The sequence below is a fragment of the Juglans regia genome, chromosome 3, assembly GCF_001411555.2.
Source record: "Juglans regia cultivar Chandler chromosome 3, Walnut 2.0, whole genome shotgun sequence".
Taxonomy (NCBI): domain Eukaryota; kingdom Viridiplantae; phylum Streptophyta; class Magnoliopsida; order Fagales; family Juglandaceae; genus Juglans; species Juglans regia.
In genome coordinates, this window is record NC_049903.1 from 11,360,268 (window position 1) to 11,377,266 (window position 16,999).

At 37.2% G+C, this 16,999-nt stretch overlaps 2 protein-coding genes across 2 annotated transcripts; both read right to left on the reverse strand.

Annotated features, from left to right (window-relative positions):
* Positions 1-12,261: 12,261 nt before the first annotated feature.
* LOC109011068 (receptor-like protein EIX2) lies at positions 12,262-14,985 on the reverse strand. Its single transcript, XM_018992117.2, has 2 exons — positions 13,880-14,985; positions 12,262-13,764 (listed from the first exon to the last, which is right to left on the reverse strand). The coding sequence occupies exon 2, from the start codon at positions 13,669-13,671 to the stop codon at positions 12,508-12,510; it is 1,164 nt and encodes a 387-aa protein (XP_018847662.2). The 5' UTR covers positions 13,672-13,764; positions 13,880-14,985; the 3' UTR covers positions 12,262-12,507.
* Positions 14,031-14,948, reverse strand: LOC118347974 (receptor-like protein 53). Its single transcript, XM_035688683.1, has one exon. The coding sequence runs from the start codon at positions 14,946-14,948 to the stop codon at positions 14,031-14,033; it is 918 nt and encodes a 305-aa protein (XP_035544576.1).
* Positions 14,986-16,999: the final 2,014 nt, after the last annotated feature.

Consider the following 16,999-nt stretch of genomic DNA (forward strand, 5'->3'; position numbering starts at 1 on the left):
AGACTGATATTTGGTAAGGATCTTCATCCATATACGGAAGGGTTTGATATATTAGCTTGGTGGAAGATCAATGTCGTGAAGTATCCCGTTCTTGGAGAGATAGCTTGCAATATTTTGGACATCCCTATTAGCACCGTAGTCTCAGAGTCGGCCTTTAGTACCGGAGGGCGCATATTGAATCCATTCCGGAGTTCTTTGTCCCCTACCACTGTAGAGGCATTGATTTGCATGTATAATTGAGTCAAAGGGATTCAAATTCATGTTCTGGATGTTCTTGACTTTAATGAGGCCGACGAGGAGGAGGGTGTTGATCAACTTGGATCTAGTAATCGTTGATTTCAATGTTTCATTTTATTATTTTGATTTATTTTATTTATATTTATTTCATCAGTATTAAATTATTAATTTGAAATTTAATTGTTGTAGCCATGCATGATACAAAATCTACCTCAACTCCAGTATGACTTCACCATATTGGACCCCGAACTACCATTGCCATTTGCCCATAGGTTTGTACAATTTGTATTGTCCCTTAATATTTTTTCGTATTTATTTTATTGTATCTAATTGTTTTTATAATCTTACTATCATATGCACACCTAAAGCCTCAATCCTAATTCCAAACCGAAATTCAAATGATATATTCTCAATATCGCATATTGATCCCCATCATTTCATCTTGGTTAGTCAGATTTTAATTTGTAATTTTTTAATTTGTTTCTTGTTTATAATTCTAATTTATCTTCCGATTCAATTGTTAATGTTTCAGATTTTATAATCTCACGACTCACTGCAAGCAGCACTAAATTCTATTTCCACTCTTGGCCCAGGCCACCCGCCTCAAATGTCAAAGTCAAAGTTCAACTTCAAAGTTCCTCATTGTCACTTTTTTCATTTATGTTCAATTGACAATTGTATTTAGATTTTACATATTCAATTCTTTGTAATGTTGATACAATCACAATGTCTCTTTTATATTTGTAGTTTTGTAATTATTTTCTCTTAAATTGTATTATTATAATAGTTTAGATATTATAGTTTTATTGTAAATTCTATTATTGTAAATTGTAATAGCTTAGGAGTATTAGTAGTACTTCTTTAATATTTATTCTCTTAATTTGTGTTTTTTTTTACTGTGAATTCAATTTATTGTTATTTCAAAAATTTAAAATTATTTTTATTGATGGGCCCAAAATGTCTTAGAAACACTGAAATGGGCCAAGATTTGGCCCAAAACAGCTTCTGGGCCCATGGCCAATTAGGGAGTGCAAACGGTGGAGGAATAGGGTATCCGCCCCCGCACCCAGGTACCCGGATGGGGTACCCCACCCTCGCACCACAGGGGCTGGTATCGGGTGGAGAAATCGCACCCCCGTCCCATGCGAGGAGGGGGCGGGGGCGGGGAGGGGGTGCCCTCGCACTGTATGGTGTGGGTAGCATCCCTAATAGGGGGCTTGGGGGGCTGTTGTATCTTCGATACTTAAGTTAGTTGTTGGCAATGAGAGAAAGAGTGAAACATTTGGTCAAGGAGAATGAGAGTTGGAGTATTAAAGAGTGTAAATCCTTCGCTGGTTGAGGGTGGGGGTAATTATACCTCGTTCGGGCGATTCCCGAGGTAGAGGTAGTGGGTGTGCAGCTTCGTACTGTGGTCGGGTGTCCCTGACATCCTGTTGTGCTGATAACTCTCCAGACTTGGTAGTCGGCCGTTACTAACACCCCAAGAGGCACGTCGTGGCATGCCAAGCCTCGGGATGCATTAAATGCGACGTGACTCCTTGTCATGGAGTGCCCGCCTCCATCCCATTAATGCGGCGTGGTTCTAGTCAGGCACATCCATCCCTCTGACATGTCCGGACACGAAGATTTAGGGACAGAGAATGTCCCTGAATGTCGGCCAGTAGTGGTGTCAGATTGTCCTGCCTTCTGTGTAGGGGTGTAATGGGTCCGATTTTGGACAAAATTTAGGATCAAACCGGTATGTACCAGTTTTGCATTTTTCAAAACTGATTACGCATCTGTTACCCTCCTAAACCGGTATCTCTAGTTTTACCAATTTTCGGTCCGGTCCGGTCCAGTTTTCCAATTTTTTAAAATGTTAGTTTGTCATTAAAATGCACTTATCAAAATTTAGTAATAATATTTGAGTGATTTTCTTTCTTTTTATATATTATATATAAAACTTATATCTAAAAAATATTTTGTATAGTATTATTTTTGTATAAAACTTATATATATATAATTATTTTTTATATTTTTTTTCTCCAACCGATTTGGTCTAGTCCGATCTCGAAAACCATGGAACCGGAATCGAACTGGGTCCAGCCGGTTTGTGTAATGCATGAACCAGACCTAGACCCAGACCCGAACCAAAAAACTAGAAAACCAGCCCAATCGCGCTGGTCCGGTCTAGCTCGGACCGATTTTCCGATTTGTCGATTCAAACTTACACCCCTACTTCTGTCCTCTGTCGTCAAATGTGTTTGTTTTATTTGCATGTTTGATTGATGCATCTGGCCGGCCGGCAGTATTAAATCCCTTGTCCATTTTCTGTTATAATATATTATGATCATGTAATTGATCACAAAACCTGTTTTAATCTGTATGTGCATGGCTAAACATAGATAGCATTAAAATAGATGAAGCACGAAAGACTGGCAAAGAATGTAATATTGCTGTCACAACAGTACTAGATTGGCTAGCCCATCTGATCATGTTCCTTCCACCGTTAAGTTGGATTACGGAAACAACAATTATATAAAAGTACAAAGGTCATTAAATACGAGTTCTATAAGCTTTAGTTTAGGGATTTGGGTCAATATCTGTTCATCTAGAAAATGGATGAAATGCTAGAAAAATGTGTAATAATGACCCGTGGACTTCATGGTTAGTTCACACTCGTATGTGCACTTTCGGATTATCCAATCGTTCAAAAGGGAAAGAACAAAAGAAAACAGTAGACAAAGAACAAAAGAACAAAGAAAATAAATTAGAGTAAAAAAACCAGCTACAACTCAAGAATTATCCATTGGCATTTCCAAACTGAAACATTATAATCATATCATCTCTTAGCAACACATCGGGACAAATACCATGTTTAACCCCCGTGGTAGGGTTATAAACCACCATTATACCCGTGGTTGGGCCATATTCCATGTTTTACCCCCGTGGTAGGGTTATAAACCACCATTATACCCGTAGCTAGGCCATATTTCATGTTTCACCCCCGTGGTAGGGTTATAAACCACCATTATACTCGTGGCTGGGCCGTATACCATGTTTCACCCCCGTGGTAGGGTTATAAATCACCATTATACCCGTGGCTAGGCCTTAACAGAAACAGAACAGATTTCATCGAAAATCCGATTACAATCATATACAGAATTAGAACTTCATGCCAAGGTTTTCAGATGACACATCATTTCAAAACAAAATACTGAAAAGTTTCAGATCATTTCACATGTTCGAGATAAACATAAACAAAATATTCTCATTTGTTCATAACAAAACTTCTAGATTTTCATATTCGCTCTTTTTGCATATTTCAGAAATAGAATACGTAAAATTAGCTCATGTCTACACCAATTATGACAGAAAAATACTTTCTCTTATATAGAATTTATGCATATGCAGAATAAATATCTGAGATTGTTTTTAGATCATCTCTTTTCAAAAAAATAAACACATTTATTCTCAAAGTCAACCTCATTTTATTTGTTTTATGCAAAACTAGTATATGAACCCCGCTTACCTGGACTTCTTAGCTTTTTCAGAATTTTCCTCAAAGATGTCGAACAATAATTAAGCGTCACCTATAAAATAACCACGTGATTCTCATAAATTTCCAATTAATCACGTATTACAATATATAAGCCTAAACTCCTAAATTAACCTATTTAATTCCTCAAAACCTAAAATCTCAAAACCTCGATTTATACAACATCGCTTTCTAAAATCATCAATATTGATTTAATAACCTTGACTAAAATATTTAAAAGTTGACCTATTTATTATTGAAAACAAATTATAAAGTTTAATACTAGATAATATAATTATCTCAAACTATTTTAAAATAAACCATAACTATTTTTAAAAAGACTAAATCATAACTAAAGTGTAAAAACAATATTACACCAATATTATTTACTCTATAAAATAAAACTTTACCTAATAACATGTTAAAATACATAAGTGATTATTCTGTAAGCACAAATAAAATAGAGTACACTAATACATATTTAAAAGTTTAAAGCACGCCAATACAACTTGTACTCAAAGGGTAAAGATATAACTTACCCCAAATAAAATATGCTTAACCAACCATACGGTAGGCTTTGCTATTTGAAACATGCACGTAGTAGTTTACGCGGCAGAGGCACACCGTGAGGGAAGGGAACGTGCGACAACGTATGGAGCTGGCGGAGGTTGGCGGTGGTGGGTGTCGCGCTCAGTGCGGTGGAAGGTGGTGAACTCGGCAGAGCACACACAGAGAGAGAGAGAGAGAGAGAGAGAGAGAGAGAGAGAGAGAGAGAGAGAGAGAGAGAGAGAACAACACGGTGAGAGAGAGCGAAGGCAGCTCGAATGTGCTTCCGATAGCTGGGCCAGGCTGTTTCCGGTGGAGGCTTGCGGTGGTGAAGGTCATGCAGGGGTTGATTAGGGGGTTGAGAACATGGAGGCTAGGTTTCAAAGGAGGTGATGGCGTGGAGGATAGGGGGTTGTCCGTGTTGCAACTACTCTGTTTCGGGGAGGAAAAACAGGGGAAATCCGTGGTTTGCAACAGAGGCTGCGAGAGGCGTTGGGCGGAGGCTTCGCGTGGCTGGGCACGGTGGCTTATGGCTCTACAAGGGGCTGGGCAAAGGCCAGAGGCTTCCTTCGTGCAGGGGGAAGCTTGCATGGGGGTGGTTTCCATTCGGCTGCGTGCACAAGGGTGCTGGTTTTTCTGATGCAGCAACACTCAGAAAATGACGCCAAGTTGCGTCTCGGCAGTCTCGTTTGCGACAGTGGAGTGGTGGTTGGTTGTGGTCTATACTGAGGTTCACGATGGGGGTGGTCTTTTTCCTAGTGGCTGAGAACCGGGCTGGAGGGTGGTGCTGCTTGCAAAGAGGAGTGGTTGGCTACGGTTTTGCGTGGCAGGGCAGCGGCGTGAGGTTCCTCGTGCTGGAAGTATGTGTGTATTTATAAATGTGATGAGAAAACCCTAGAGGGAAAGAGGGAGAGACGTGCGCGGATGTGCTGTGCGTGTGCATGGAGTGGACAAGAGGAAACTTACGGGAATTAAGAAAAAAAATACGGAAAGAGAAGAAAACAAAAAAAAAACATGCGGAAAAAAAAAATAAATGTGTGAAGAAAGAAAAAAAATAGAATAAACTAAAACAAAATAAATAAAAGAAAATTTGGGCTTGATTGGGTCCGGGTGTTACAGATATATTTGCAATGTCTAATCCAAAGAGAGTCAAGGCAACCAACAATAGGGTTCAGAATGAGAGGGTCAAGCAAAGGCAACACAGTCCATAATTGAGTACTCTAAACAATTTCACCCGGAGAAACAAATATTACCGCCAGAAGAAAACCCTTATTTAGATGCCACAACACCATCAAGTCCATCACCTGTAGAATTACAACCAATAGAAGAAAAAGAAGTAAATGTTATTTGCTTGTGTGATTATTGCCAAGGGAAAGCAAACACATAATTCTTGCTTATGTATAACACTAGAGAACATCTCCAAGATCTGCCATCCGCGGGGGAGGGGAGGAGGGAGTTAATGTGATATGCCGTCTACTTTTCTGGTTAAGAAAATCTCTTGTTTGTCAAATCTAAAAAGTAAGGGCATTCACTAAAAGGTATCGGCTTAGAAAATAAGAAAATGGGCCATTCATTAGAAAACTGATAAGACATGTCAACTGACAGCTTCCATAAAGAAACATTTTGCATACTTTAATCTCCAGTAGAAAACTGATATATTTTTAGAAGAATCACAATCAATAGACCATTGGCAAATTGATTATAATTCAAAAGAAATATGAAAATAATCACCAATAATGAAAACTAACCTCCTTTCCTTTCCTCTGCTTCATCCCCAGTTTTCCAAACAATATCTTTCAGCCCAGTTGTGAGACTATTATAGAACTGCAACATTGAGATAATCGATTGCAAACTTGAGCTAATGAGGAAAAAACAAATGATTTCATAAGATGGAAAAATAAAAATATCGAAAGATTCCGATTCTAAAGTCGGCCTGTCCTGTCCAAGCCACATGCGGGAGGACGGAGTTTGGTTTTCGGCTGACAGACATAAAAGCCCAAATGGGCTCAGAAATACAAACAGTAGTCCAGATCTGCAGCCACGTGCTAGGTCCCTAGCCTGATGTGTATCTCATATACCAGAATTAAAAGTGGCCTGTATGTCCAGGCTTTTTGCCACCCCAAGTAGTGGAGGCAATGAGTTGGGTCAAAAGGTCATCCTCCCTGCTTCAGACCATATGGGACAGCTATATAATTTTACAAAATGAAAAGGGGAAAGGATGAATATGGGGTTCTGACAGTGACAGATTTAGGTTGCCTTGTCCCATGCCACATCACATCTATTTTTAACTTTGCCCTTCAATTATTACATAATTACAAAAATTCCATGCACTTTATGTATATGTAAACCCCAAGGTTCACTCTATTTCCCGTGCACAACCATCACATAAGTCACTAGACTCTCTCCCACACACACACACACACACTTATTATCTATAATTACTGAAGAAATGTTGTGGGGATGGGGACTGATAAGTTGCCCATCCTTGGTATGGGAATGACATGGAGGGAGACTTTCAGTTGTGAATTAATTGTGATGCAGGTACGTGTAAAAAGAGACCCAGAGCACTCCACTACCATCGCTAACCCCTCAGGCCTATGTTCCCTGAGTTTTGTCCTTCCAAAATCGCAAGCCATGAAAAGCAAGCAACAAGGACCTTGGTGAAGTCAATAGAGGCAGAATTTCAATAGATAAATATTTTTATAATAATAGATGCCATTAAGTGCAAACGACATTATAGACCATACCTTGTGAAATTCTAGAGTATCTCCTCCAGACTTGCGAACCTCAACCATGTAGTGTGAAGGGGCCACCTCAAAAATCTGAAAAAGAGAATTGTAGACAGTTCTGGACAAATAGATGTACTCTGTTGCCACAGATAAATGACCTTTATGCCCAATTTTTTCACCTTGAAGCTTCAACTGAGATGGGTAAAAAATCCGGGACAAATTGGGGGGGTGGGGGTGTCAAAAGTGAAAGATAATTGAATACTTGATTGATTAATACTAAAGTTGGACTTCTAGATTTCTCCAGTTGCCCTTCAAAATTTCCAACCATGAGAAAGTGAAGCAAAGAGATTAAATGAATCTCATTTGGAACCAGAAGATTAATACCATACTTTGCAAGTGAATACACTTTATTGGGCCTTTTTTATGCAACCAATCATGCAATATAAATATTCGACATTGTGGAAATATTTACTGAATGATTAAATATAAATATCAGAACAACAATATTGGAGTTCTCTCACTCAACTCTTTAACCCGATTTCAATTTTTTAAAAAATCCATATGGCGAGCCAACTTATTAAGAAGTTTGCCCAAGGAAATGCTGAAATATTGATTGTGATTAATGTACCTCGTCCCGTCAATTGCTTGAGTAACTTAACCATGAAGTTATCAAGATTTTGACAAAGAGATTACAAAACCCAACCATTGACAGTCATCAAAAAGCTAACAAAAGCAGACAATTGCATGGAAAAGAGAGTATTGAACCTTCTTGTTATTTTTCTTTACACCAAAACCAAGAGGCATTGCAGCTTCCTCGATTTTTGAGATTATCTCTTTAGCAGAAGATTTGGATGTGAATCTGGTTTCCCTTTTAATAAGTCCCTGGTTACAATAGACTTGTCAGCAATTTCTTAAATTTGATGTCAAGGTGTCAATCCAACATCAAATGACAAGCTAGTTAGCTCTTTCAACTGTACGAAATTTTAAATATAAAATTATAAAAAAATTACATTTTAAACAACCACTCAGATTGTATTATGACCACTAAATTATCAAAGTTGTCATTTACCTTCTATACTACCTCTATTTTTACAACTTAAAATTCTTTAGTGACGGTTTTGATAGTTTGGTGGTCATATTGCAAAATTAATATTAGTTTTTTTTTTTTACAAGTGCAAAATGAATATTAGTCTGGGGGCTTGTGTGATTTTCCTAAAATTATTCTTGATTATCTATATGAGCACTTATTTTGAAGTATCAACCAGCCTTTATTTTCACATACAGTTTGAAAATATCAAAACCTACACAGAATTTGAGCACAAAGTGTACTATTATCACATCCTCAAGCCTAGTAACATGTGGAGAAAAAAATCACATCCTTTTGAACTGCCTTAAGTTAGCATTTAGGTCAACAGATCATCATCCTTTCTCATGTGATATATATGAGGTGTTGTCTCGATAGTTGAAATATCAGGTTTTCCAAGTACAACTTTTTCCATGTCAGATATCACATCCATGTAAAGAATGAACCTCGGACTCCCTCAATGGATATTTTAGATTTTTTGCGTGATGTATCTTAAAAAAATGAAAGCAAAACACATAGTGCTTTAGGCTTACCTTTCTTTTCCTACATATCGTGGGGGATGTGGCATGACTCGCTTTCTTCCTAGGCCTCTAACTCTTGTGGCTTGATACGATCATGTCTCCTAAATGGCTACATTGAGACATTAAGATCTCATTTGTGTCATAGAGTCACTTCACTCAAGTTCTTAGGTGATATCTTCTCCTTCCGAATTAGAAAATCACATAGTACAGTACTACGAGTCCCTTCTCTCAGAATCGGTTACTTGGAGGCCGAAGCTTGATGCTTTGCATCTTAAGGTGATTGATTTGCAGAGCATGAGTATTTTGGAGAGACCTTTTGTAGAAGAAGAGATCTACAAGGTCTTATCCGGCATGGCCAAGGATAAAGCGCCGGGGCCTGATGGCTTTTCAATGGGGTTTTTTCAAATTTGTTGGGATATTATAAAAGGTGATGTTATGAAGGTTTTTAGCGAATTTCACTCTTTTCAGAAGTTTGAAAAGTCCATTAATACGACCTTTATTGCTCTTATTCCTAAGAAACACGGGGTTTCGACTATTGAAAATTTTCAGTCTATAAGTTTGGTTAGTAGCATTTATAAGATCATCTCGAAGGTTCTTGCTAACCGGCTTAGTCCGGTGTTAGAACAGATTATCACTAAGTCTTAGAACACATTTATTAGTAGGAGACAAATTCTTGACTCAGTACTTATTGCAAATGATTATTTGGATTATCGATTACGGGAGGGAGGTTCGGGTGTTCTGTGCAAGCTCGACATGGAAAAGGCCTATGATCATGTGAATTGGGAATTCCTTTTATACATGCTTGAGAGATGCAATTTTGGAGATAGGTGGATTGCATGGATGCGTCATTGTATTTCAACCGTTCGGTTCTTAGTTATGGTTGATGGTACACCTACTGGTTTTTTTGCTAGTTCGAGGGGACTACGGCAGGGAGATCCTTTATCTCCTCTTTTATTTGTCATAGTTATGGAGGCTTTGAGTAGGATGGTGCAGACTGCTGTTGGGGGAGATTTCTTATCAGGTTTTCAGGTGGGCAATGGTGATGGTGGCACAATTGTCATATCACATCTTCTTTTTGCAGATGATACATTAGTTTTTTGTGAAGCAAAGAGTAGCTAGATCCAATCTTTAAAAGCATTGCTATTTTGCTTTGAGGTAGTGTCGGGGCTAAAGGTGAATTTGGGCAAGTCTGAGATGGTTCCTGTGGGTGTGGTTTATAATATTCTCAGGTTAGCTAGCCTCCTGGATTGTAAGATGTCTTCTTTTCCAATGAAATACTTGGGTCTCCCGCTGGGAACAACTTTCAAGAATAGAGCCATATGGGATGGGATAGTGGAGAAGATAGAGAAAAGGTTGGCTGGATGGAAACATGTGTATTTATCGAAGGGGGCCGTCTCACTCTTATCAAGAGTACTCTCACTAATCTCCTCACTTATTTTTTATCTTTGTTTCCTATGCCTATAGAGCTGGTGAACAGAGTGAAGAAACTCTTTAGGGCGTTCTTAATTCTTATGGGGAGGAATGGGGGAGGAGAAGAATTTCATTTGGTTAGATAGGAGACTGTATGTGCCTCAGCTGTGAATGGGGGGTTGGGTGTTTATAATTTGAGAATTTTCAATAAAGCTTTATTGGGAAAATGGCTATGGAGATATTATTTGGAAGGGGGTCATTGTGGAGGGATACTATTGACGCTAGATATTGGGTCGCTTGGGGTGGTTGGTTCTCTAAGGAAGTAAGTGGGGGCTATGGGGTGGGTTTATGGAAGTATATAAGGAAGGGGTGGCTATGTTTTGTAAATCAAGTTCGCTTTGCAGTTGGTGAGGGCAGTCGTATCAAATTTTGGAGGGACGTGTGGTGTGGAGTCCAGGCTTTGGAAAGGGTTTTCCCAGCCTTATACTGTATTGCAATTAATATGGAAGTTTCAATAGCTGAGGTGCAAATATTCTCTCTGGGTGCGCATTTGTGGAATATCCTTTTTAATATGGATTTGCATGATTGGAAATTACCTATTGTTTCAGAATTTTTCAATTTATTATATTCCACGGAAATCTCATTGACACAGCGAGATAGTTTGAAGCAGAGGTCTAATAACCATAAGCTATGTACAGTTAAGGTGTATATAGCATATTGACAACGCAACTTGAGATTACTCCGTTCCATTGGAAGAATATTTGGAGGTCTCGTGTGCCATCTAGAGTATCTTTTTTCGTTTGGAGTGCAGCTCTTGGAAAGATATTGACCACAGACAACTTGAGGAAGAGGGAATGTGTAGTATTGGATTGGTGCTACTTATATAAGAAGAATGGAGAATTTGTGGACCATCTATTACTACACTGTGAGATAACTAGAGTGTTGTGGTATGAGATCTTTCTGAGAGTTGATATTGCTTGGGTTATGCTTATGAGGGTGGTGTATTTATTAGGATGTTGGTCAAAGTTGCAAGGTTGTAAGCACGTGGCAACAGTGTGGAAGATGATTTCGTTGTGTATTATGTGGTATATTTGGACGAAAAGGAACGCGCGTTGCTTTGAAGATAAGGAACGCACAAGGACTGAGTTGAAGAATTTTTTTCTCCACACTCTAATGTGTTGGTTTTCCACTATTGTATTACATGGGACAATGTTCAAGATTTCCTGTCTTTAATTTTTCGCTTTTAGAATGTATTTAGGAGTTCCTTTGTACACATCCTGTGTACAAGGACTTTATCTATTTCATTCATATATATAATATCTCTTTTTTTACTGATAAAAAAAAAAGATCTTGTTTGTTTACGCAACTCCTCTCAACTCAACTCATCTCATTTTATCTCATCATTATAATTCAGGGTGAAAACCGACCACAAATATGATAATAGATAAGCTTTCTCCAGTCCATGCTGGCAAGTTTGCAGAAAATCAATTTCCTTCAAGATCGAGGTGTCTCAATTTTCTGTATTTTCTAAAGGAAGAAGGAAGTTGATCCCCATCAAGATGATTATGGTGTGATGATAACACCTCTACCAAATTCAAATACTGCATTGAGCTTGGAATATTGTCAGATATATTATTGTTTGATAGATATATTATTGTTAAATAGGTTGAAATATGTTTAAATATACAAAGGATGTTAAATAAGTTTAATTTTTTTTTGTAAAAAAATAAAAAAATAAAAAGTTTTGTTAATGATTAATTTGAGAGAGAGAGTGTGAGAGATCAGAGTTACGATGATTTGATTAATTCATCCTTTTGTCCTTGTGATTTTAAGAATGGTTCATATTAAGTTTGCTTTAATTTTGCCAACAAATTGGACATGAGCAGCTAGCAGCAGTACATGATGATCAACAATCTAATTTAATCTCTTGACTGCTACTGATTCACACATATTGTTAACTGAAGATGAACGGCATGCAGTGCTTCAGGATCATCTTATTAATTATCGTGGAGGGTTCCTATGAAGCCTAATTCAGGCAAAATATCATAATATATTGTTATAATTTTGTGTTTTTTCTTTTTTCACTTCTATGGTTCCACAAAAAATTTAATTTCAATCGGATGTGGTGTATAATTCACTTTTACACCCTCCTATAAAAACATGACACGACCTTAACTGTGGAAACCTTAGACTATATATATATATATATGTGTTGGGTATAAAGAACCTGTGATGCCACTTATCATCTTTGAATGGCACAATGCATGTGGTAAGGATAAAAGGTCTAATATAACACCAAAACCAAATATTTTAGAAAAGCTTCCAGCAAATAAAAGTCTAAGCATTCAAAGAACGAAGAAGAAGGAAAAAAAAAAAACATACAAGCAAACTTAGGAGTTTTCCCTGTCGCGTATGACCACATGAGGGAACCACTCTGACCAATCTAATAATTTCCCATAAGATTCATCTTCTCTCCAACTTGATCCTCCTTAGAAAGGGAACCAATTTGACCATAATGAAAACATAAATCTTGTCTTTCATATGATCAAAGCTTCTAAAGTAAGCTTGCCTCCATGAAGTTTTAACAATCAGAGTCCCACAAACTCCCCAAAATCCAACAATAAATCCAATTGCCAAACTAATGTCGAATGATATTGGTGAATCAAGTACTCCCTTTCCGTCCCTGTCATCTTCTCCATTTCCCTCACCTGGTGATCCTCTAGGTTCAGTTTCAGAGCCTGGACACTTGTTCGGAAGAGGTGGGCCACAAAGTAGATAGTTACCTTCATAAATAGATGGGTCATTCAGTGTTTGAAGTTGTCTTCCATATGGCACTTGTCCCGACAAGTTGTTGAATGACAAATTCAAGTGACTCAAAAAGTTCAAAGCAGACAAATTTTCAGGGATTGGACCAGAAAGCTCGTTTCTTGAGAGATCAAGCGATTCTAAATTGTGCATATTCACAATATTTTCAGGAATTTTTCCATTCAAATGGTTCCCAGACAAATTCATGTTGATAAACTTCGATAGGCTTGTAATACTGTCTGGTATTTCTCCTGATAGATTATTGTTTGAAAGGTCTAAAGAATAAACAAGACGGAGAATTGAATCATATAGATATTCATTACCTTTCAGATCCACTAACATTTCCCCAGAAGAATCATAATCATCTCTAGTTCCAGTACTCAAGTTCCCCAGACATGGAGGGATTCCCCCTGACAGATAATTGTCTGCAAGGTCTAAAATCTTGAGACCTGAAAGTAAACATAATTGTGAAGGTATGCTCCCCTCAAAAGAGTTAGATTTCAGTCTCAACCTCACTAAAGATGATAAGCTTTCTCCTATCCATGCCGATAGGTTTCCAAACAATTTGTTTTCTCCAAGATCGAGGCTTCTCAAGCGTGTGTAGTATCTAAAGAAGGAAGGAAGCTCCCCTTCAAGATGATTTTGGCTTAATGATAACAGCTCTAGTGAACTCAAATATTGCATTGAGCTTGGAAACTTGCCGGATATGCTATTATTTGAAATGTCCAATACAAAAAATGATGACAAATTCTTCCAATGAGGAGGGAGTTCCCCAGATAAATAATTCTTTTTCAAATAAAGAGTTCGCAATTCTTTTAACATTCCAATAGAAGAGGGAATTCCACCAGTCAGAGAATTTGAAGAGAAGTCCAAATATAACAACTCGGGCAGTAGTTCACCTATGTTTTCAGGGATCTGTACAAAAAAAAAAAAGTACTCATGAGAAAAAGTGATCAGTGCAAATATTGGAACAATTGAATTATAGTCAATGTAATCTGCCAAAGGTTGATCGAATTGGTAAGTGTGGTACCTGTCCCCGTAGTCCATTATTGGGAAAATATAATTCCCTAATATTTGAGCAGGAATTCCAAAAGTCGTGCGGAATTGTGTCGGAAATGCCAACATTGACAAGACGAAGATTCTCGAGCTCCGTTTGATTTTGAAGCCATGCTGGAAACTAACTATGGTCCAATCAACACATTTTCTATTACGAGACTCCAAAGCTTAAAAGGAGGAAGCCAATCATGATTTACTTTTACGACCATTGTCCATTTGGTGGACTCTGGAACAGACAAAAACAAATCTTCCAATCGAGAGAGATTCTGAAAATGAGCTTCAGTTAAGGCACCTTCCCAAAAATTGGAACCCAACTGCAAGTAAACCAGCATTGATAGATTCCCAATGGTTTCTGAAATGCTTCCATTCATTTGATTTTCGAAAAGGGAAAGTTCCTGCAAGGATGACAATTTCCCAACAGAAGATGGAATTGAGCCCCAAAAAGAACAGAACTCGAGGTCAATAGTCTTCAATTTCTCGAGCCCTCCCAATGAGTGTGGCAGGATACCTCCAAGCAATTCATTGCCTCTCAAAGATAGTGATTCTAGGCTGGATGTAGAACATTGAGACAAACCATCCACAAGCCCAACTATCTCCCCACTTACGTTGTTGTAACTTAGATCAAACGTTTGCAATTGGCAAAGGTTGGCAAATGAGCTCGGTATCTCTCCAATAAAATTGTTACCAGATAATTCCAATATACGCAAGTTGGTCAGGTTTCCCAGACTAGATGGTAACTGACCTTCAAGTTGGCTATTTCCCAGGTCAAGCTTGACGACATGTCTTGTTCTGTTGTCACAACCAACGCCTATCCATGTACAGCAATTTTCACCAACCCAAGAAGAGAGCCGACCTGATGGATCTGTAAGACTTTCTTTGAAGGCAAGAAGTGTTTTCCTCTCCTTCTCTAAGCATTTGACAGTTAGGCTTTCGGTGCATGAAGCGTGTTTAATAAATTCCAAACAAGGAGGTCCCAACAGAAAGAGGAAGAAGAAAAACAGAAAGAGATGAGCAATGGAAACGAAGTTGTGGGAACTAGCCATACTGCTCTTGAAATACTTGCATGAACAGCTAATGATATTCTTTTGGGAATTAAGGATACATGTCCTGCCACACCAAATCAATATATAAAGTTGATGAAGCACGAAAGACCGGCAAAGAATGTGATATTGCCGTCACAACTACACTAGGTTGACTAGTCAATCCGATCATGATTCTATAGGACGTGGATTATACGGCCTACTACTTGGAATATTTACACCAATTAAATTTCAACGTTGCTTTTATATTGGGGTAGAAAAAGAAAATTGAAAGTGCTTTGATTATTGTTTAAAAAAAATATAATTATTTTTTATTGACAAAAAGTAAAAAGATATTTAAAAAACTAAGATGTTTATCAAAAACTAATTTTTCAATAGTATAGAAAATTAATTATATGCTTTTAGAGTAATATAATATCGTTTTCAGCTCGTATAGATATATTATAGTGTCCATGCTCAATTTATAAATGTGAGACCCGCTTGTTAGATGATTAAAGAAAAAAGCTCCACGATCGAGAAGACCTCTACAGTAATGTGAATTGTGATTATCGATCTAACCAAAATGAAAGAAAAGTCATGACGTATGTTGATGGTCAAGTCATTAAATTTAAAAGGACATGCACTATTTAATTAAGCATGCAATGGACGTGAAGAAGACGTCCATTGACTTGAAAAATCAGCACCAATAATATTGAAGTATGTTTTCTATGACCCATCGATATCTAGGAGATTTCTTGAAAACTGTGACTTGAAAAATCAGCACCAGTAGTTTTGAAGTATGTTTTCTATGATCCATCGATATCTAGGAAATTTCTTAGAAACCGTGACTTGAAAAATCAGCACCAGTAGCACTGAAGCATGTTTTCTATGACTCATCGATATCTAGGAAATTTCTTGGAAACTGGTGGGATTTATAAGGGTGTGTAAACAAATTGAATTCGTACATATGTGGTTAGACTTTAGGAGTGGAGTATGATCTAATCTTATTTAAACACAACTTGAGTTTACTTGTTGTACATCATTCATAACCTTATAAAACATCACTCAAAGAGTTTGAAATAAAAAAATATATATATGGAAAAAAAAAATGAAAAAAAGAGTTTTACTTTATACAATCTCCTCTGCATAATAAGCCATTTTTGTGAAGGCTCCATATCCTATCAATTGTCGAAATCTTTCTTGGCCACTACCGGGAACGAATGCTGTTTTTTATGATGCTCGTATAATTTCATTACGTCATGTTAATTATATTTCGACTTGTGACCGCGTGGCATATTATTCCGTTAAAACTTAACAGAATAGAAAAACTAAATTTCGAGTTTTTAAAACGTATGAAAGTGATGTTAATAAAAGTATATATCAAAAGCCTTAAGAGTTGACTCCCTTAATTGCCTGGTCATGTACTGGCAATCACCCATCAATACATTAGGAGTGTAAAAAAATCGGTAAACCGGTAATTTGGATCGCACTGGTCTGAACTGGTGGGTTTGGTTTAGTATTGAGTTTGATTCGGTTCGATACCAATTTTATTTTTCATAAAATTGGTCAAAATCGATCCAATTCCGATTTTTTTTTTTCTAAAACCGGACCGATTCATATATATATATATTATAGTTTTTCTATTGTATTAATAGTTATACTAATACTATATCGCTATAATCTATAATACAATTATAATATATATTATAATATACTCCAATATATTATCATTATAGTATTATATACTATAATATACTATTATATATTATATAATATAGTATATAGTATATTAAAACTAAAAAACCGGACCAGAATCGATAAAACTGTAAGTACCGGTTTAGAGAGGTAACCGATGCGAATCCAGTTCTTGAAAATACAAAATCGATACATACCGGTTTGATCCCAAATTTTATCCAAAATCAGACCAAACTGAACCGGTTACACCCCTAATATACATAAGTCATCCCCTCGGATATAAAAGCAGCACCAATACATCAAACACAATAGACCCAAATGTACACTTCGGGATTAGTCCAGATTTTGTTCAAGATACCCAATGCCAAAGGAAAATCAAA